General features: G+C 38.7%; 1 protein-coding gene across 1 annotated transcript in view; it reads left to right on the top strand.

Annotated features, from left to right (window-relative positions):
- The window catches only part of BCHE (butyrylcholinesterase), a 37,419-nt gene extending 30,990 nt beyond the window's left edge, over positions 1–6,429 (top strand). The window contains exons 3-4 of the mRNA XM_015821615.1: positions 2,337–2,503; positions 4,722–6,429. Of these exons, the coding sequence (XP_015677101.1) occupies positions 2,337–2,503; positions 4,722–4,846 (292 nt within the window). The 3' untranslated portion in view covers positions 4,847–6,429. The remainder of the gene's footprint in view (positions 1–2,336; positions 2,504–4,721) is intronic.
- Positions 6,430–21,436: the final 15,007 nt, after the last annotated feature.

The following is a 21,436-nucleotide window of genomic DNA, read 5'->3' as shown; positions in this document are numbered from 1 at the left end:
TATTTGTGTTAGTAATACTATATACCAGTGGTGGCGAACCTTTTAGAGACCGAGTGCCCAAACTGCAACCCAAAACCCACTTCTGTATTGCCGGGTGCCAGGAGGGCATGGCCTGCCAGGTAGGTGTGTCCTACCAGGTGGGCATGGCCCGCTGGGTGGGCTTGGCTATGGTGGGCATGGCAGACAGGTGGGCATGGCCAAGGTGGGCATGGCCAGCTCGATGTTGCTCCTGGGGAGGGATGCCTGTGGGGGCCAGGCAGGGTTGGGGGAGATCCAGGGGGCCTCTGGTGGGTGTGGCAGTGGGCAGGAGGGCATCTTGCTCAGCTGATGGCTTGGGGGGAACAGGGCAGCTATATGTGCTCCCAAATGCTGCTGTCTCACGAAAGCAGTATGAAAACTCCAAAAAGCAACAAGGAAAAAAAGTTAAAACAGAAGAGTGTCTTGTGATGGTTTTCTTCCCTGGGGGGTTGGGGGGGCATGGGGGAGGCTCCTGAGCCCTGCAGCTCTTTTGAGGGGGGGAGGAGGAGAGTGAGGAGGGGCTATGCTGGGATCAGGGCTCCTCGTGCCTTCTGCTGCCTGCCTGTGCTCTTCTGCCACAAATGTCGTGGCTCCACTTGCCTGGCAAGGGGGGTGCACTCACACATGGGGATGCACATGGGTTTTCTGCCTCGTTTTCCATGCCATGTTGGGGCTGGGCTGGACTGGGCGTGGAGCCTCCTTGCACCTTCTTCCCCCGTGGACATCGTGAGCGCCCACCCCGCCTACTGCTCATCCTGGGGCACCTGCCACTGTCCTGCACTTTCTAGCCCATCGCTGGCCAGTCAGGCATGCTGGGATACCTCCCTTCGGGCTCCCACAGCCTCTCCCCCCCTCCAGGTTGGGACTGGTCAGATTCTCCCTGTGGGCAGTGCTGCGCTAACCCCCGGCCATCCCTCCTCCTCCATCCTCCTCCTGCCAGCAGACCGCGGCTTACCAAGCTGGGCGGCGCCTCTCCCCGCATGCATCCTCAGCTGGAGGAGCTGGGCAGCCATGGCTCTCACTCCCCTCCAGCCTCCATCTTCCCAAGGCCTGAGCTCGACATGCCCAACTGGCTAGAGAGCGTGTGACTGCAGCAGCTGTCCCGGGACGAAGGGTGGGCATTCCCAATGTCTGCAGGGAAAGAAGCGGCATGGAGGCTCTGCACCCAGTCCAGTCCAGCCCAGCCCTGGCAAAGCACGGCAAGCAAGGCAGCAGCCCCATGTGCGTCCGACCCAACACTCTCAGAGAACCATTCTTCCACTGCCCCGCCATAACCCTTGCAGAACACCCTTTTCCTGCTGCTCTGGCCCAACCCTTGCAGATCCATGACCTGGTTTCTTACATCTGCCTGGCTTGTTCCGTGGCCTCATGGCAGCAACAATGGGCACGAGGCAGCCAACGGCCAGTTTTGGCATGACACAGCTGTTTGCCACCTCCCATATTGTGCCCCACCCACTGCACAGATCGCCCTGCCATCGCCACCACTTCCCACCCACCCACCATATGGATTGTGCTGCCATTGCTGCCATTTCCCCCACCCCACCCGCCGCATAGATTGTGCTGCCATCACCGCTGTTTTCCCCCCACCCGCTGCATGGATTGCCTTGCTGCTGCCACTTGGAAAAGGCCTCTTCTGTCCAGATCTATGGCTGCAGAGTGATTTTGCACCCTCCCCCACAGCTGTTCCAGGCGACAGAGGCCTTTTCCAAGCCTGTGAAGCTCAGATCCATGACTGCGGGGCAATTTTGCAGTGCCCCAGTGGCCTGATCCGGGCTCTGGAGGCCTGGAAAAGGCCTCTGCCACCCGGATCGGCCATGGGGGGGGGGCGCAAAATCGCTCTGCAGGCACACCTGGACTCATACTGGCAGCTGCCTCCACCATCCAGCCCAGATCCACCCATACATGGAGAGCAGCTTGGTCCCGCCTCCTCTGGGACAATGGCACAAATGCCCACAGGGATGGCTCTGCATGCCATCTGTGGCACGCGTGCCATAGGTTCACTACCACAGCTATATACTATCCCATAGTGCTTTACAAAGCATATTGCCCCAAACCATTTGGGTCCTCATGTTTCTGACCTCAGAAGGATGGAAGGCTAAGGCAACCTGGAGCCCTGTCAGGATTGAACTCCAGACTATGGGCAGAGTTAACCTGCAATATTGCACCATTGCACCACCAGGGCACCAGGAATGTTGTTATTTATGTATAGAATTATGCAAACTTTCCAAGTTTTGGAATGATCAACAGGATTTTTTTTATGGCTGATATGCCCAGCTAATTTCCCATGAGGACTCTAATACTTTTCTTTAATCTTACAGAACACCCAATGGAAGTCAGATTAATGGGATAAGATGGCCAATCTTCACAACCGCTGAACAAAACTACTTAGCATTAAGCACAAATGCTGCAAAGATTCAAACAAAATTGCGTGCTCAGACGTGTAGATTCTGGAACATCCTTTTTCCTAAGGTTCTGGAGATGACAGGTAATTTTGCTGCTAAATATATTTGTATTCAGTAAATTGGTTAATTCAAGTTCATCTTGCTACTACTACATTTTAATTTCAATTTTAAGACTTTGTGGGTAAATAATTATTTTTGTAAAATCAAATACAGCATTTATTCTAAAAAGATAATATTCACTAAAATAAATCTCCATTAATTTCAGATAGGTTCCCCACTTCTACCTCCCCCACCAATCCTATTTTATATGCTTGAATTTTTTTTGCATGCAAGGAGGAATATCTTTTAATGCTATAATCTGGATAGTGCTTCCACTAGCATATAGCAAGTCATTGTTGCTCAAACTCAGTGAATATGATACAGTAGTATGAAAAAAGCAATGCAAGCAACTATGCTCATATAAAGATTGCAACAGTAATACAAAAATAGCAGCAGCACAAAAGAGTATAACATGATGAATGCATTTAGTTATAATTAGACACGCTGAAAAGAATGAGGATTCATGTTAGGTAAGGTTTCTTAAGTTCCAGTGATTTTATTTGGTGTACCTTTAGTATAATTAGATCTAAATTTGACCATTATTTCTAAAATCACATTTGTACAAGCACTGTGTAAAGCTTTAAATCCCTTTAAAGCTGCTTTGCAAAGCAATATAGTTTAATAAAATTGTATGAACCAATGACTGAGATAGAATACTAAAAATAGTTCAAGGGCACCTTGAGATTAGTAGTCATGTACAAGGTGGATTCAGTAGAATTCTTGTTCCTCCTATTTATTTATTTAAAAAATCTCAGTGGAAAGTGACATCTCATGTTTAGGCCATTTATTCTGTCAAGAGCACGATGACACCCTAGTACTACTTGTTTCAGATTGTAGCTTATAGAAAATATCCCTAGTTATAGTTCCATTAAAATTGGGGATTTGCTCTTGCATTATTTAATTACCACGTTGCCCAAGATATGTGTGAATGTCCTGTCTAAATTGGAAGAATTATTCTTTCAATAAATTTCAAGGGAAATCACATGAGAACAGTCCTTCAACTTGACCCTTTTTTAAACAATGATGCTATTATTAACATTAAGGAGATATTTTGCTTTCAGAGTGGAGTGGAGTGGAGTGGAGTGGAGTAGAGTGGAGTGGAATAGAACAGAACAGAACAGAACAGAATAGGTTTATTGGCCACGTGTGATTGGACACACAAGGGATTTATCTCTAGTGCATAAGCTCTCAGTGTACACACAAACAACAAATTAATATAATCATTAGATACCAATAGGAGAAGGTAATAGAAAATAATGAGAAGGATAATAGTAATACAGCCATACTACATGGTTATAGATATTCTTAGACGTAAGACAGTACTATGATAATTAAGTATTCAGTAGAGTGATGGCATGAGGGAAAAACCTGTCTCTCCATCTAATGTTTTGGCATGCAATGCCCTATAGTGGCATTCTGAGGGGAGGAGTTGAAATAGTTTATGTCCAGGATGTAAGGGTATGATATGTCCTTAAGGAAGCATAAGGTGAGAATAAATGAAGACCTGTAAAATATAAAGCCATTTCACAAAGGACATGCCATGTCCTTATGTCATACAATTAAATAAACATGTCACTTATGTGATGATGTCACCTTGAAAAATCATTGGACAATTTCTCCTTCCTTGTTATTAACATATCTATCAATTTAGTAGATTAAAAATTAAAAACGAAAGCGGTATGTGTCGAGTTCTAGCAATTTCTTAGTGTATCCTTTCTCATTCTGAACAGCTGGATATATAAATCTTTCTTATTTTGTTGATCTATTATAATATCCAAAATCATGTTGCTATATTTTAAATACTCTTCCTCAATTGGTAATATGGATAATTGATTATGCCAAGAAAATAAATTTATGAAAATTTATGGCATCCTTTAACTGGAAGTCTGCATCTGGACCTCAGCCATCAAATAGTAAATTGTAAGCTCCTTGTTAAATGTCATTTGTGGGTGTGAAAGTTGAAAATGCAAATGATGTGGCATATTGGGCCAGAAGAATAATTCTTCATTTTAACTGATTATGTTATAATCCAGAGTTAAAACTTTGCCCTTTGAATTTGCAATAAATCAGGTGACAAAAAGGAGGGCAAAATGGTGTGTGGTGTATTTAGGGGAAAACAGCATTGGTAATCAGGATTATTTTTCAATTAATGTACAAAGAGATTTAAATTTAGATTAATGCCACCCATTTCATGTTTTACAGAAAATATTGATGAAGCAGAACAAAAGTGGAAAGCAGGATTCCTTCGCTGGAACAATTACATGATGGACTGGAAAAATCAATTTAATGATTACACTAGTAACAGGCAAAGCTGCACAGGTCTCTAATTAAAAGTTTCAGTTTTTCTGGAATGCTTGTAGTGTCAAAGATCAAGGCAAACATGGAGACAGTTAATGTAGCATATCTAGCAATAAGGCATATTAGGCAGGCTCAGTGACCCATTACAAATATACCATTCTTCCAGGCCCATTTCTATTTATATCAATAATTGTTATGAAAGCACTTCCACCTTTTGAAGCATCAGGAAATGTAAAATAGGCTTGAGGCAATTAAAGCCAGAGGATGATTGATGTTGATATAATGGCCCCAATCCGATAGTAAATTATACTCTTTTTCTTTTAAATCAAGGTGGTTGTGCTAGCTATGAGCGGTGATATTGTTACATATTAGAATATGCAACTCACTTAAGAAGAAGCTTCAAAGGTTAAATCTTCTTTGGCCATTTGGCAAGTGGAATTGTGTACCTTCCAGGAATGTGCATACTAACCCATTCTATAACCACTTATTTTCAGAAATATCTGAAAATAAGCTTTGAGTGAATGTGGTAAGAATGTGGTCAAGACACAGGCTTCAGAATATGGTGAGCACTGAAAGTCTTTACAAACTTTTGCTTCAACACAGAAAGATAAGTAGAAGAAGGGGAATATGACCCATTGCTCCACCATAACAAACTTTTCAAAATGCTAGCAAAAAAAAAGAGCTTCATTTGACAGCTTCCACAATCTTTCCATTTACCCAAGATGACTGTCACTAATGGAAGCTGACACCTGAAACATATAAAAGCAATCAGGTTCCATATCCCTAGACTACATCCTCATTTAGGTCTGAATTCGGATATGTAGCTGAATGCACACCTCAGTTATGCGGCAATATAATTATGCAACTATAATTAACCAGATTGGGGTAATACTGTCCAAACAAGAATTTTCAATGCAATGACAATCACAACTGCTTTTTCCTTTAGCACACCACAGAAATACCAGCAGCATAATAGCAAACCCAAATGGCTTCATTTCCACAGTGTCATGGCATTTTAATCTTGCTTCAGTTTTAGTATAATATTATGAGGAAGAAAAAGTCCTTCCAGGACTTTTGTCCTCCATGGTGACAATAATCACAGAATACAACAATATGTGGTACAATAATTGCAAATGTTTACTCACTCAAAGCTTCAATACACTTGGTCCTTTAATATATTTTTCAGTTCCGGTACAACTATTTAGCAGTATGCTCTGCTGATCAACAGTTTTCCTGACTAATTTAAGCAGAGATTACTAATCTAAAAATCTAAATCTGTAATCAAATAGCTACCCAAAGGTGTCTTTTACCATCTTGATTCCAAAAGATTTCCCAATATGAAAAAGGTGCCAAAAGGAATAGCAGAAAACAATAACAAACAGGATAGTAAACTGCAGAATTAAGAAATGCTCAAACTAACACATTGACACACCATCACATATACCTAGACCCTCTTTTCTACTTTTTAATCTGAAGTGTTGGACTCTGGCTTTTTTATCAGTCTTGTCATGGTATCTTATTAAAATTTAGAAGGAGGTTTGTGGGATCCAGTTGCTTGGGGACAAGTCCTCAACATGGAACTTTAGATCCTCATTTAGGGTATTTCTTTTTATTCATCAGCCATATTTGATTCCTTCCAACATATATCAAACCTTTGGTATCCTGCATGATGTTGTACTTTATCACTTTTTATTGATAAAATCACACTTCCAGATGGACTGTATGTCTCATAGATCAGTGATGGCGAACCTTTTAGAGACCGAGTGCCCAAAAACTGGCCCCGCCCCCACTCCATCTCCACCCTGCCTGCCCGCAGGGCCACTCACCACCTCCAGGGCCCACCGCAAATCACCCAGGAGCGCCATGGCAGTCATGCCCTCTGCCCACGCCCGGCAGCATCAACTGTGCACGATGGGACATGAGGGCAGTCTTGTCTATGCTGCCTGGCTGCCATGTCCTTGGCTGCACTGCTCCGCGTGGGCCACGCTCGGGGTCGACTCTTCTCTAGGAGGGCTGCTGGTGAGGGGGTCATGGGGGGAGGCAAGGCTGGGGCAACGGCACGTGTGCCCACAGAGAGGGCTTTGAATGCCGCCTCTGGCACCCATGCCAGAGGTTCGCCACCACTGTCATAGATCATTATCCTGATTATTTTCCTGGTCACTGGAAAAAATGAGTGCTGAGTGTGCTTGTAAATATGTGATGCTCCATTCAAGCATGGATTTTCTCTGGATCAGGTAACCTTTGGCTTCTGCATCTCCAAACATGCTTCCCACAAGTAGTTACTAGGAAATGTTGTTAGGAAGTATCACCAACTTTACAAGAAAAAAAGCTTTGACATCAAAGGGAGTTTAAGAGTTGCTAAATATCTTGCTTCAATGAAAGAGAAACATTCCAAAGATCAAACCTTCATTCACAAATTAAACTAGTTTTCCCTATAGGAGTCAGAGAAGAACAGAACGGTTTCCTTGAGGTGGATCAAATGCCATACTACAATGTGAAACATTTTTTCCCTGTTATCCCATTTCTCCTGGGCATGTGATGAAAATGTTTATCTGTAGTTCTCATTTGCAGAATGCTTTGCAATTCTCCAATTTATTTGTTCTTGTAACATCCCTGTGTAGCAGTTCAGCATTGTTCCTAGTATACAATTTATTAACAGCACACTCTCGTACAGGTTTGTTCACAGATTTATTCCTCTGAGTACAATGAGACTTATTCCCAAACACATTAATCAGACATGCGACAAATAAACTTTATAACTGGCTTCTCCTCGGGATTTTTAAATTGCCTTTTGCTCTATAGGTAACATGAGTTGTGCTGTGTAAAAGGAATTAGAAGTTTTGGTTGGGAAACAGTGCTGAAAGAGAAGATCACTTAAAAACACACACACACTGTGATTTTTAAATTAAATATTTTTTACTGCACACACACACACACACACACACACAAGCAGTAAAAATATTTAATTTGAAAATCCAGTGCAAAGAGATCTGATTGAATTATCCCTTTAAATGAAATTATCAATTCTAATTTTAGAATCAATTTGACATTTGAAATTGAATTGGATGCTTTTGAACCAATTCAGTGATTTAAGGCAGAGGTCCCCAACCCCTGATCCGTGGACCGGTACCGGGCCACAGCATGCCAGCAACCGGTCCGCACAAACAAGCAAAGTCTTATCTGTAGGATGTAGGCAGCACACAAAATCATACTCTCTGGTCCGTGGAAAAACCTTTCTTCACGGAACTGGTCCCTGGTGCCCAAGAGGTTGGGGACCTCTGGTTTAAGGCATGCTTGAGTATTCACAAACCCACATTTTTTTCTGAATTGGATTCATAACCTACATCAAATAGATATGATTGGATAATTCACATATGATCAAGGGTGACTACAAATTTATTTTTCAACACAAACTTAACTTCTGGTGATTTCATGGACCTGTCCAAGACCTTTCTTGACAATAGAATAAAAGTTGCTTTTTATTGTCTTCTTCCAGGTTATTTTTTGGCTTCCCTGTTTAGCTTACGGTGCTGGTTATCCTTTAAGGTATCCGATCCAAATACTAACCTGGCTCAATCCTGTTTAGCTTCTAATCCTAGTCAAGGTCAGCCAGGTGCTGCCATTTGCCAAGGATTTTCTTGGTTGTTGTTGTTGGTTTTTTTTTGTTCTTTGCTGGCTTTAGCTAATTTATCATCAGATTAATTTATAGAATTACAGGTAGTCCTCGACTTACAACAGTTCATTTAGTGACCGTTTGAAGTTAGGACACTGAAAAAAGTGACTTATGACAATTTCTCACACTTATGACCGCATAATCATATGATCAAAATTTGGATGCTTGGCAACTGACTCATATTTATGAGGGTTGCAGTGTCCTGGGGTCATGTGATCCCCTTTTGCGACCTTCTGACAAGCAAAGTCAATTAACAACCATGTTACTAACTTAACCATTGTAATGATTCACTTAACAAATGTGGCAACAAAGGTTGTAAAATGCGGCAAAACTCATGTAACAAATTTCTCACTTAGCAAGAGAAATTTTGGGTTCAATTCTGGTTGTTAAGTTGAGGACGACCAGGATATTATGGTTTCTAGGATGTTGGCAGGTGCTTTTAATCAGAGTGAATACAATTATTTTTATATTTTGCAAGCTAAAGCTTAGATGATAAAGGATAGATGATAGATGATAGATACTCAATGCAACAAGCTGTACGTCAGCATTCCATTGGTTTCTTTTGCACTAGCTTATTATCTATAGGTTCTAATTTATCCCTCATCTCTAAAACTGTTTTTTCTTATTATCAAATATTGTCTATTAATGGTAATAAAATATATTATAATCATGCTCAGGTGGTGATCTTTATTCCAAGCAGATTCTTGAGCTAAGTTCTGGTGAGTCTTTACATATTTCCTTTTTATTTCCTGTTGAAAATTGGCAGGAAATTATGCTGTCATTGTTTGGCTGCACAAGCTTAGTGGACTTTAGGGGTTGTACATGATACAAAAACATAACATGGCTGCCAATTTTCATATCTGCTTTCTAAGCGAGACTTCAGTTTTGAACAGCCTTGAATAATATCAACTCACAACCCAAACAAAGGAGATGATCTGATGATGCTAATCTAAAACTGGATAATAGTGGGAGTTTCCAATACCTGGCAAAAATGAAAGCATTTTAAAAAGGGAGTAAAAATATTATACAAATCCCAGAAATGATACAGAAGGAATCCTGACAAAAGGTGGCCACTACCATTTTCTTAACTGATCACTAAGTATATTGTCCCTTCATCAATATTTTCCACCATATTACAGGTAGTCTTCATCTTACAACAGTTCTTTTAGTGACTGATTGAAGTTACAAGGGCACTGAAAAAATTACTTATGACTGTTGCAGCATCCCCATGGTCATATGATAAAATTCATATGCTTGGCAAATAAATCATAGTTATGACAGCTGCAAGAAAAGTTGTAAAGTGGGGCAAAACCCACTTAACAATAGTGTCACTTAGCAACAGACATTTTGGGCTCAGTTGTGGTTGTAAGTTGAGGACTACCTGTATTTTGCATAAGAAAAATGAATAAATGATGGTTCAATTATGATATCAAGACACAAATCCATACAACAATTAGGTAGCACCAGTTTTTTTGTATCTCTTGGCTGTCATCTAAACTTTTGCAGTGCAGATCTGTTAGCCCTAATTAGTCATGTGTGTGTTAGGTTTTGTCAGAAATGGGCCAGAAAGCACCAATAATAAAATAGATAGTTTTGCACTTTTAAATAAGGATCTATGTTGTACCTAGTGTGACTTCCCTCAGTCTCGGAAAGAGGATCAGCATCGTTAAGGTTTAAATGGAAGTCTTTCAGCACTGGTGACTCCCATGGAAACCTGTATGTACAGAATAACAGAGTTATTAAAAGAGTTGGAAGGGACCTTGGAGGTCTTCTAGTCCAACTCCCTGCTCAAGCAGGAGACCTATACCATGTCAACAAATAGCTCCCAAGTAGCATCTTAAAAAACTCCAGTGGTAGAGCACTCACAAGTTTTGGAAGCCTGCCTGTGCACTTAATTGTTTTCATTGACCGGAAATGTCTCCTTAATTCTAGATTGGATCTGTCTTTGGTCTTACTAGTGCAGTATAAAGCATATTAGTACTTCACATGGTATTTTCATTCTTACAGAGCATGTGGCATTTCTGACTGCATATTTAGAGATGACTCTTAAATTTTATTGTGTACTCATTTAAATCCATCTATTTCCTGTGTTCAGGATTAAAACATGAGTTTGATTGCTGGCTTTCAATCCCCAAGCACTTTTACAATGCTTTTGGTGGACAAATTCCTTCAGTTAAATAACCTAACATCCTGTGTACTTTTATTTCACTCTTCCCCTGAAACTAAAAGGGATAAAATATTTCTTTTAAGCATGGTGCTGTGTTAAAAAAATAAACATCACAAAAGTATTCACTATAGATACAGAAAAATAAATCACTACAATAAAATTCAATGTCAACCTACTCAACTGAAATATTGATGTGTAATCAGTCTAGGCAGAAGAACAGGTTTAGCATTGGGAAATGATGTTCTTAAAAAAAGAGAAAATCTTGTTTATTTGTAGCACAATTGTATTTGGTTTATCCTTATATAGAACTGTACAAAGTCTTATTTTAAATAGTTGATAGGAAAGCAAGGTAAAGGAAAGAAAGCATAAGTAGAGGTCAAATAAAATATTTTAATAGATAAAAGCTAGTTTGTCATGGTAGTTTAATAGGAATACATAATATAAATATGTGCAGAGAAGAGCTACAAAGATGATTGGGGGGCTGAGGGTTAAAACATATGAAGAACGATTGCAGGAACTGGGTTTGTCTAGAGTTTTACTAGAGTAAAAAGAAGGACTAGGAGTGACATGATAGCAATGTTCCATTTTTTGTGAGGCTGCCACAAAGAAGAGGGAGTCAACCTATTTTTCAAAGTACCAGATGGTAGTACAAGAAGCAATGGATTCTTCAATGGAAACTGAACAAATAAAGAAGCAACCTAGAACTAAGGAGAAATTTCCTGACAGTAAGAACAATCAACAGCTTGCCTTCAGAAGTTGTGGGTGCTCCAATACTAGAGGCTTTTAAGAAAAGACTGGACAGCCATTTGTCTGGAATGGTATAAGGCCTAGAAGATCTCCAAGGTCCCTTCTAAGTCTGTTATTCTGTTTTTCTCTTAAAATTCTCTATTTGGGGGCATTCCTTTCTGGCAAGTGAAAGATCTTCTGGATTGTTCCCAGACTATAGTAAGAATGACACCATACTGCCTTAGCATTTAGGAGGTATGGATTTTTTGGCCAGGCTTTTAATTGCTAATTAATATTAGCCTTAACTTTAGAATTAATTTTAATTTATACCTTTAACTTCTTAGTTGTCCTTTAAAAATGTATGAGTCAACATTGGTGCTAGAATAAAAAATGTGCAAGGTATACAAAATAATAATAAAAATAGTCTGTTACAGGCACATTTTGGTGCCAAGTTCACACAGCTGGGCAAGATCAAAGAAGCAACATTTACACAGTTTTCAGAAAGATTGTTAATGCCAATGATGGGGCAAATAAAAAATAATTTCTAAGCCTCATATATAAGTTTATTCAGATGGAGTCTGAATTGTTTGAAATGCTTTTTTTTTAGTTTTTTGCTTCTTAGTTTCTTACCATCTGAGCAACATCAGTATTTTATAAGAGAAGCTATCAATAGACTCAGTTGTGGCTTCTCTTATAATTATGTTATTAATGGTGTTTAAGCTCCCTTCCATTATTTTCCAAGATTCTCCACAATCTCTCTCAGATGGCTTCTAATTCAGTAAGAGACATATAATCATAGAATTCAAAGGGAGCAGGTCATGTCTAACAGTCTGCTAAGTACAGAAATCCAAATTAAAGCTCCCCAAAGATAGTTCTCTAGCTTTCGATAACACCTCCAATGAAGAGAGCCCACCACTGCCCTAGTCAATTAATTGCCTTCTAAAGAATTGGATCACATTATAGTGGTCCAATTTTTATTTTTTTCTTGTAAAATTTAGTTGGAATTAGGTGGTTCAGTGGTTGAGACATTGGGCTTGTCAGTTGGAAAGCCGGCAGCCCAGGTTCGAGAACTGAGCACCAGGCAATGGGGTGAGCTCCTGTCCTTGCCTCAGCACCTGCTTACCTAGCAGTTTGAAATGCAAATCTTCTTGGGATGGAGATAAATAGGAGATAAATAGATACTGCAAGGAGATAAATTGGTACCGCTCCAGTGGAAAGGTAATAGTGCTCCATGACATCATGCTGTCCACATGAGCATGAAAATGTCTTCAGACAGTGCTGGCTAAATGGCCTTGAAGTGGAAATGAGCACCCCCATAGTCGGCAATGACTAGCAGACCAAAATCTACAGAGACTCCTTAAATTGGAATCTGTGTTCCTGAATTTTAAAATATCCAGTGTTTTAAATTTCAGCCTATTGAGTAATAAAATAGAGTATCAGAGTAAGTTTATTGAATGGTCATTCATATCAGTCCATCAAGTTATTTCTTTTTGAGGTAAACAGTATTAGGGAAAGCTCAGGAAAAAAGAACTAGTTAGATTTTTTAAAAAGTTATTAAATAACAAAAAGAAAAGGAAATGTAATTACATGGAGGTGACACCAACTCTGTTAGCCATATTTCTCCACAGCTTTCTAATATTGAAAACTATCCTTCCTCCCACTACATCAATATACCACTTCAAACACTGCCTTTTCTTTAAACATCTCACTTTTTTTTCTTTCTGGTGATCTAATTGTGATTTTCCCGCTCTTTCCCTTCATCTCAACTCATTTATTCTTTTCTTTCAAAAGCCTTGATGGCAAAGTGGTTAGAATACAGTATTGCAGGCTAATTCTGCCCACAGTCTGGAATTCGATCCTGATGGGCTGAGGTTGATTCAGTGTTTCATCCTTCTGAGATAGGTAAAATGAGGACCCAGATTGTTGGGGGCAATATGCTGACTTTGTAAACGGTTCAGAGAGTGCCGTAAAGTGTTATGGAATGATATATAAGTCCAAGTGCTATTGCTGTTGCTATTCCTCTTTTAAAGGTCAACCTCAACACAACACAATTGAGACCAGAACTTCCATTGCTAAACTAAATGTGGTCGTTAAGTGAATAACACCCAATTTTCCAAGCTTAAATGACTCTGAATTTATCCATTAATTTTGATTGTTGAAAACCTCCTGGGAAGGTAGCAAATAGCAATCACATGACCCCAAGACACTACAACCTTCATAAATACATGCTGGTTGCCAAGCAACCAACTGCAGGGATGCTGTGATTTCATAAATATAAAGACCTGTTGTAAGTCACTTTTTTCAGTGCCTGGTAACTTCAAATAGTCATTAAACGAATAGTCATACATTGACTACTGAGGACTATATTTGTATTTGTTTTGCAATTTGACCTTCGATTTTTCTCTCTATAAGTCCATAGGACTATGAATAATTGGGCTCTGCAAAACTTTGCAAAAAGGTGCTTTGTAACATGTGTAATTGTAAATAAAGCACCTCTAGTTGAGTCATTAAAGCTGTTGCCCCTCTCATAAGATTTGGGTGGCTATTTCAGAACCTGTTGGTTTTTTTTTAATTACATGGGTGCATGCAGAACCATATTATTTCACTGGAAAGTTTTGCTCAGTCCTGGTCATTAAATGCTCTGACAGGTTATCTAATTTGCTCTTAAAGAGAATATAATCATGTTATTTTTCAGTGAATTATGTAACTTCAATATCCCTCTGCTTGTATATATAAAAAAATCTGTTCATCCTGATGTCCTGTCAAATTTAACCTTCCTATGTTGCCGAGGAACATCTCCATTGAAAGTATAACTGGATTTTAGCATAACTAACAAAACTTTGCAGTTAGATTTCTCAAAATAGTTGGAACATTTTGGAATGACATCGCTTAAAACAGCCAAGCTCTATTCCAAGGTCATTGAAAGAAAACTTCATTTTGCTTTGACCTTAGACTGAAACTCTTCAATTATACATATTTTGATATCAAGGTTACAAAATATAAAAAAAGTTTTGTCCAAGTTTAGAAACATTTTAAACCTGGTACTGAATTTCAGTACCATAGCAGTTTAATATCAGTTACAAGGGTTCCTCATTTTGAGTTCAGAAACAAAAAATAATGCAGTACAGTTCCTAAAACAGGCATAAAAGGCATATAAGTGAGTAAAACTGAAAAAATCAAGGATGAATGATAATTGAAATGAAACTATTTATTTTTCTTTTATTTCAGATTTTTCCAGTTTATATTTCCCATGATAATCTAGCAAAAGTTCAAAAGGGCAAATCTATGACTCTGCATTTTTTTTCTCATTTTTTTAACTAATCATGTTGATGTATTTTCTTGTTTTCTTTTTCCTTGGTTATTTTATTGTTCTATTTTACTTTCACTTTGTTTAAACTTCCTTTTTATTTCTTCATTTTTTTATAGTTGTGAGCTGCTTAGAGTAGCCCCATGGTAAGATAGGTGGCAAATAAATTTCATTATCATCACCATCATCACATACTTTATGGTGATTGTTATCTGTAAGACATGTTGCTATTCCCTGACTGGTGGAAATATAAAATATGAACCGTTATTATTATTTACAATTATGGTTTTATTATTTATCCCTAACCTTTCTGCCAAGATGGTGATGTGGTCCTACCAGGTTTAATTAAATCCAGTTCAAGTACTGTCTGCAGAGCTTTATCTGGGGTCATTTTTACCTACACAGAGTGCTTCTCAACATATAGAGGAGGGTTGGGGAATGATGGCCCTTTTATGACTTGTGGACTTCAACTCCCAGAATTCTGGCTTAGGAATTCTGGGAGTTGAAGTCCACTAGTCATGAAAGGGCCATTGTTCCCCACACTTGATATAGAGCAGGGGTGTCAAACTGCCAGCCCATGGGCCGGACGCGTCACGTGGAAGCTGCACCCACCCCATTGCCAGCAATGGCAAAACTGTCCCAATACATCGTGCGACGTCATGTGTCATTGCGAGTTTGACATGTCTGATATAGAGAGATGCACATGTCAAGCAGGAATATATGTCCATTTCTACTAACATGTTGCCATTACATGACTGATGAATAGCAGCCAAATAGCCAATAAATCTTCCCTGACCAAACTGTGTTTAGTTACAAAATCAAAAACTTTTGGTATTTGACGACATTTGCAGTTAGATATATTTAGTAAGAGAGATCTATTGATAGTAAAGGGCATATGATAATGGATTTGTGTTGGGAAGACTGGGAACATTAATCCATTAAAGCAGTGGTTCTCAACCTTTTTAATGCCGCGACCCCAACCGGTCGTAAGTCAAGGACTAAACCGGTCGTAAGTCGAGGACTAAACTGGTCGTAAGTCGAGGACTACCCAACCGGTCGTAAGTCGAGGACTTTCCCTGACGGGGAGCGCCACGCATGCGTGGTTCCGCCCCTTGCGCCGGCCGAGGCGTAGTTGGCAAGCGGCAGAGACGGAGCAGGCCGACCACCAGCTGGCCCAGCCCAAGGGAGGTAAGGCACCCGCCGGAAAAGGGGGAAAAAATGGCAGACAAAAAAAATGGCGGACAAAAAAAATGGCGGACAGCCTTGCTTGGCGACCCCCATGAAATGGTCGATCAACCCCAAATGGGGTCCCAACCCACAGGTTGAGAACCACTGCATTAAAGGAAGTGCTTGGTATCTTTCGTCTTCCCTTCCTTTCAGCACATATCTTCTTTTGTGCAACATCTTTTCTAAAATAAATAAAAGTCTATTAAATCACTAACATGTATTCTTGTATTTTGAGAAAGAATAGGCTATAGTTGTTCTTAATTGCTGATAAAAAACAAATAAATAAAACCCAGTTTAACCTGTGACTTGCATTACTTTTCTTCAATCTTTCTTTTTCTTTCTTTTTGCTTGATAATTGGTTATTACCATGCCAGCTATAAAGAATGTGTCTTTCTTATGCTACCTCAAATGAATTTAACTGCAATTTCATCTCCACAGGAATCCTGCAATTACAAGAGACTGAGCTGCCAATCAACTAGAAAATACAATATCAATAATCCCAAATTGCTCAGCTTTTATTTGTTTCCAGGAAAGCAAAGAGCTAAGGGCAGCTTTGCTGAAAGTAAGCAGATTTGAACTTGGCTTGGAAATTGCCTGGGAATTCAATGAACCTCACTTTAAACTGGCAACACAGAAAGAAGGCAGAATATTGATCTAACTAAAAATTGAGTTCCTCCATTTTTTTTTTACTTTTTCTCATTTTAGCTAAATAGGCAACTTAAGCATTCTGTATCTGGAGACACTGGAGTCATTCACTGAACATTGTCTTCAGATTAGGCAGAAGAGCAAATTTTTTCAGGCAAATATATTAAGGAATATTTGATTGACATGGATAACCATTAAGCAGCATTTCTTAAATTTATAACCAGCTTATGAAATCCCAATATTTTTCCTCCTCTTAATTTACCCATCCAAAACATTTTATGACAAATATACTTTATACTTTTACCAGTATAAAGTTTGCATTTTTTTTATTCATTCAGATTTCATTTTAGCAACATTCAGTTCCTAGTGAACAGCCTATAAATTTAGTTTTGTTTAAATAAATTTTGAACAAAGTATTTTTCACTATCTTGCACTTAATCCATTTTATCTTTCCAATTTTGGATGAAAAGGGTTTTTTTTTTCATTTCATTAACTCACAGATTTTATTTAAACATTCCTTTTTAATTGACTGATGAATCCAGTTTATTTCATTTATTTATTTACTTACTTTATTTGTATGCTACACATTCTTGAAGGCTCTAAGCAGTAACAAAAAGAAATAATATTCTTTCCTATAAATAAATGATATAGGCTAGAGAATCAAAACCACACAAAAATGTACAAAAACATGCATCCTCAAATTCAGATCTTCATATACAACATGTCTTCCTCCTGCACTTGATGCACAGAACTTAACTGTTTTGAAATTCAGAAGGAAAGAAGCAAACTTGACCTTAGTTTGTTTGTGTGGGTGGGTGGATGGATGAGTGGGTTGGTAAATCAGAAAGATGAAATAAAAAAATAAATGTCAGTACTCAATCTATCCTATCTTTTGTCTTTCTGATTTACCATTCAGAAAAGTATAAGTAGACCAGTACTGGGGGTTTTCTTTAACTCTCTTCTCATTTATTCAATTGTTTGAAAAGCTAAGGTGAGAGGCTTTTCTTCCATTAATAGATGAAATATACAAATGATGTATACTAGGTGATTCCTTCAGATCAGGCATTTTGTGGTTAATTTCTTCAATTTATAAAGTATTTAAAGGCTTTAGTTATACTGAGCAATAGTGAAAGTGTGTAGGCAGAAAGCAAATATCTCCACCGTTCCCAATCTCCCAAATTAAATCTATTCTTGCTGCATACCTAATCATTTTTAGAGCACCTCATCATCCATGTCTTTATGATCAACTCTCTTTTTCTCATTATCCCCCTTCTCCCACTCCAACCCACTCCCCCTTTTGGTTCAAAAATAAATAGAATATTCCAGGGGAGGCCTAGAATGATCTGATTATATTATCTGAACTCAGAAGAACAGTAGAGATTAATCTATTATATCACTGAGAAATGTGACTATCAGACATTGTTTAGAAACTAATTCATACAGATTTTTAAAAATCTAATAATGCAGGGAACCATTAAAATTAAACATCCGAAATGATATTTCTGATATATTAAACCTTCTCCCAATCACTAATTGAAAAATTATACATTTTATGTTCATGACTGGTTGGATAGCCTGTGTATCAACATGGCTGCTCAAGCATTTGTTTCAATGAGTCAGAATTGAGCAAATATCTACTGAATACCTTTTGGGAGGAAGAAATAATGGTTAGTTTTCTTTCAGATTGGCTATTAAAATCATTTCATTTCTTGCTTTGGTGACAGGTCTAAGCAGATATAGGGGAAAATAAATCTCAGTCCATGGTGCTTTGCAGGGTATGGTAAAAAAAAACACACCAATATTGTAAAGCTCCATCCATTAAAAAAACATCTGGAGCTTAGATCAAACCATCACAGGTGCCAGCTTTATTTTAATTGCTGTATATACTCACAGCTAAGTCAAGAATTTTAGATTCACAATATACTAAAAAAAAATCAGCTTCAGTTTATTTGCAGATGGGCTTACAGTATATTTGAATATATAAATTACTATTTTTAAAAAAAGTACCCACATATACCTGTGGATAAACCCAGTGCTTTTTTTGTAAAAAAAAAAAAAAAAAAAAGGTGCTGGAACTCACACATGTCATACAACCTGCCTTGCCTACCCTACAAGGTTCCATCCAAAAAAGGTGTCAGAACTCCATTCTGGGCATTCTTTGACAAAAAAAGCCCTGGATAAACCCATCTGTAGATAAGTCAGCTCTCACATTTTTAACCAAAATGCCATGAAAATGAAAACCTATGAAAAGTTAAGGTCAGCTCATTCACAAAGAGGTTTATCCACACGAGTTGGCGATGTTGACAAAGTTGGAGCAGTCTTAAGCATGTCTCAATTTAGAGTCATTACTTTGTGGTCTAAGTCCAATTCCTGTTGAATTCCAACTAAGAGGATCAAAGGCCTGGAGACTAAAACATATGAAGAATGGCTGCAGGACTTGGGTTTGGCTAGTCTAAAGAAAAGAAGAAATAGAGGTGACATGATAGCAGTATTCCAGTATTTAAGGGGCTGCCACAAAGAAGAGGGGATCAAATTATTCTCCAATGCACCAGAGAGCAGGACAAGAAACAATGGTTGGAAACTGATCAAAGAGAGAAGCAACCTGGAATTAAGGAGAAACTTCCTAACAGTGAGGACAATTAACCAGTGAAACAGCTTGTCTTCAGAAATCGTGGGTGCTCCATCACTGGAGTTGTTAAGAAGAGGCTAGACAGTCACTTATCTAAAATGGTATAGGTTCTCTTGCTTGAGCAGGGGGCTGGAGTAGAAGACCTCCAAGATCGCTTCCAGCTCTATTCTATTATAATTCTATTGACCCTTATTTGATGCCAGTTTAATATTGAAGTTTAATAACTAGATTCCTGTGTATAGGTTTGAGAAATAAATCTTTTTTTAATTGCAACATGATGTATGGACCTGATCCTTTGCATTTGACAACCTGAAGAGAAAGAACTGCTTTTGCTCCAGTTCAATAAGCCAACTGTATCTGAAGGAAAATGTGATTTATTAAAAGTTATTTTCTTCCGGTAAATTTCTTATGCTATCATGTCATCCCTATTTCTTCAAGCAGACTCATTGCTTTTTATCAGCCTCATCTAATCTATCTATCTATCTATCTATCTATCTATCTATCTATCTATCTATCTATCTATCTATCTATCTATCTATCTATCTATCTAATATGGCAGGGGTGTTGAACTATCAGCCCATGGGCTGGATGCGTTATGAGGAAATCACGCCCACCCCATTGGGGAAAAAGTTCCAATACATCACGCGACATCACGTGATGTTGCGAGTTTGACATGTCTGCTATATGGTGTCTTGTATTTCTCAAGTTCAGGTATAAAATGTCCTGAATAACGAAGACAAAAGAAATATAGTTTTTCCTCCATATATAATTGTAATATAATTATAATAACTGAGAGGTATTTGTTAAAATAAATATTATTTGTTGAAGAAATAATAGCAAATCATGTTATGTCATGCTTTCTATATACCCTTTAAACAAATGAAAGTTTACTATTTGACTTTAAAAAGAAACAGCATGCTCTTGATAAGTATAAAAGCCTATAATTAACCCTCCTGACTATTAAGTTGAACTGAGAGACAATTCATCACACAAATTAAGAGTAAATTCTACTCTCTTGCCAACCTTGAAACATTTCCTTTTCTGTAAAGCCCTACATACTAATAAGAGGTAATCAGCTCCTTTGAAAAGTGAGCTTGTGGAGGCAGGTAGAAAATGCTATAGTTGTTTGATTTCTCCCTCCCTCCCTCTCCCACTCTCTCCCACTCTCTCTCTGTCTCTCTGTCTCTCTGTCTCTCTGTCTCTCTGTCTCTCTGTCTGTCTCTCTGTCTCTCTCTCTCTCTGCATGTGTGTGTGAAGTCATGTCACGGTACCATTTTGCATCTGCTTTTGGACTTGGAAGCCTTAATCATGATGATTTTGCCTTAGTCACCTTTTGTTAGAATAACTAATAGAAGAGAATATTTGTAGCTTAGGGGTGAACTGTGGGTCCTTTGTGTTTTATGAGCTTGGTGGTTTTCTTGCAGATGTTTCATTACCAAACTAGGTAACATCAGTGCAAGTAGGGAGTGGGGTTTGCTCTCATTTTATATATTAGTGGCTTGCCCTGTTAGTGTTGTTGGGAGCAATCTTGGTTGTTCCTTGGGCTGTTGTTCACTGTTAGATTGTTTGTGGTTTGAGGAATTCTCTAGAGCTTTTGGACTTGGCTTGGTCTAGGATGTTTGCAGTTTCCCAGTTGAAAATTAATAGACTAGACTAGACTAGACTAGACTAGACTAGACTAGACTAGAATAGAATAGAATAGAATAGAATAGAATAGAATAGAATAGAATATGATTATGTCTGTCCTTGTCTTCTGCAATTAAGTAGTTTTCATTATGTCTTCTGACTGCTGGCTGGTGTTTATAGAGGCATTCTGCTAGTCTTCTGCCTATTTGTCCTGTATAGTGACAGTGGCACTCCTTAACACTATATCTGTTGGTTTATATGCTATGGTAATGCCATGTGGTTGTAATAGTTTGTGGTTTCTGAGTTGTTTTTTATGTATAGCAATGTTATCCTTTTCACAGCTTGTGTTGGTTGTGCTATAATGGGTTGAGTGGTCAGGCACTTTTTTATGAAGTTGCGTGGATTTGCATTTTGTTGGAAGATATTGTATAGATGATCTTTTCTTTTTCTGCTGTTCAGGGTTGCTGCAGTGTGTTTGTGCTTGTCTACATAGTAGCTTGCCTTGTGCAAGGTTGGATTAGATGGCTCATCAAATCAGCCATCAACAGGCACATAGAGATGAATAATATCCACATACCATTCCATTGAGACAATCAAAAAGCCAAAAAAGAAACAAATG

This window comes from Protobothrops mucrosquamatus, unplaced genomic scaffold (assembly GCF_001527695.2).
Source record: "Protobothrops mucrosquamatus isolate PMUCROS unplaced genomic scaffold, P.Mucros_1.0 scaffold1364, whole genome shotgun sequence".
NCBI classification, from domain to species: Eukaryota; Metazoa; Chordata; class Lepidosauria; order Squamata; family Viperidae; genus Protobothrops; species Protobothrops mucrosquamatus.
The sequence above is the reverse complement of the archived record's forward strand: the minus strand, read 5'-3'. Positions and strand labels throughout refer to the sequence as shown.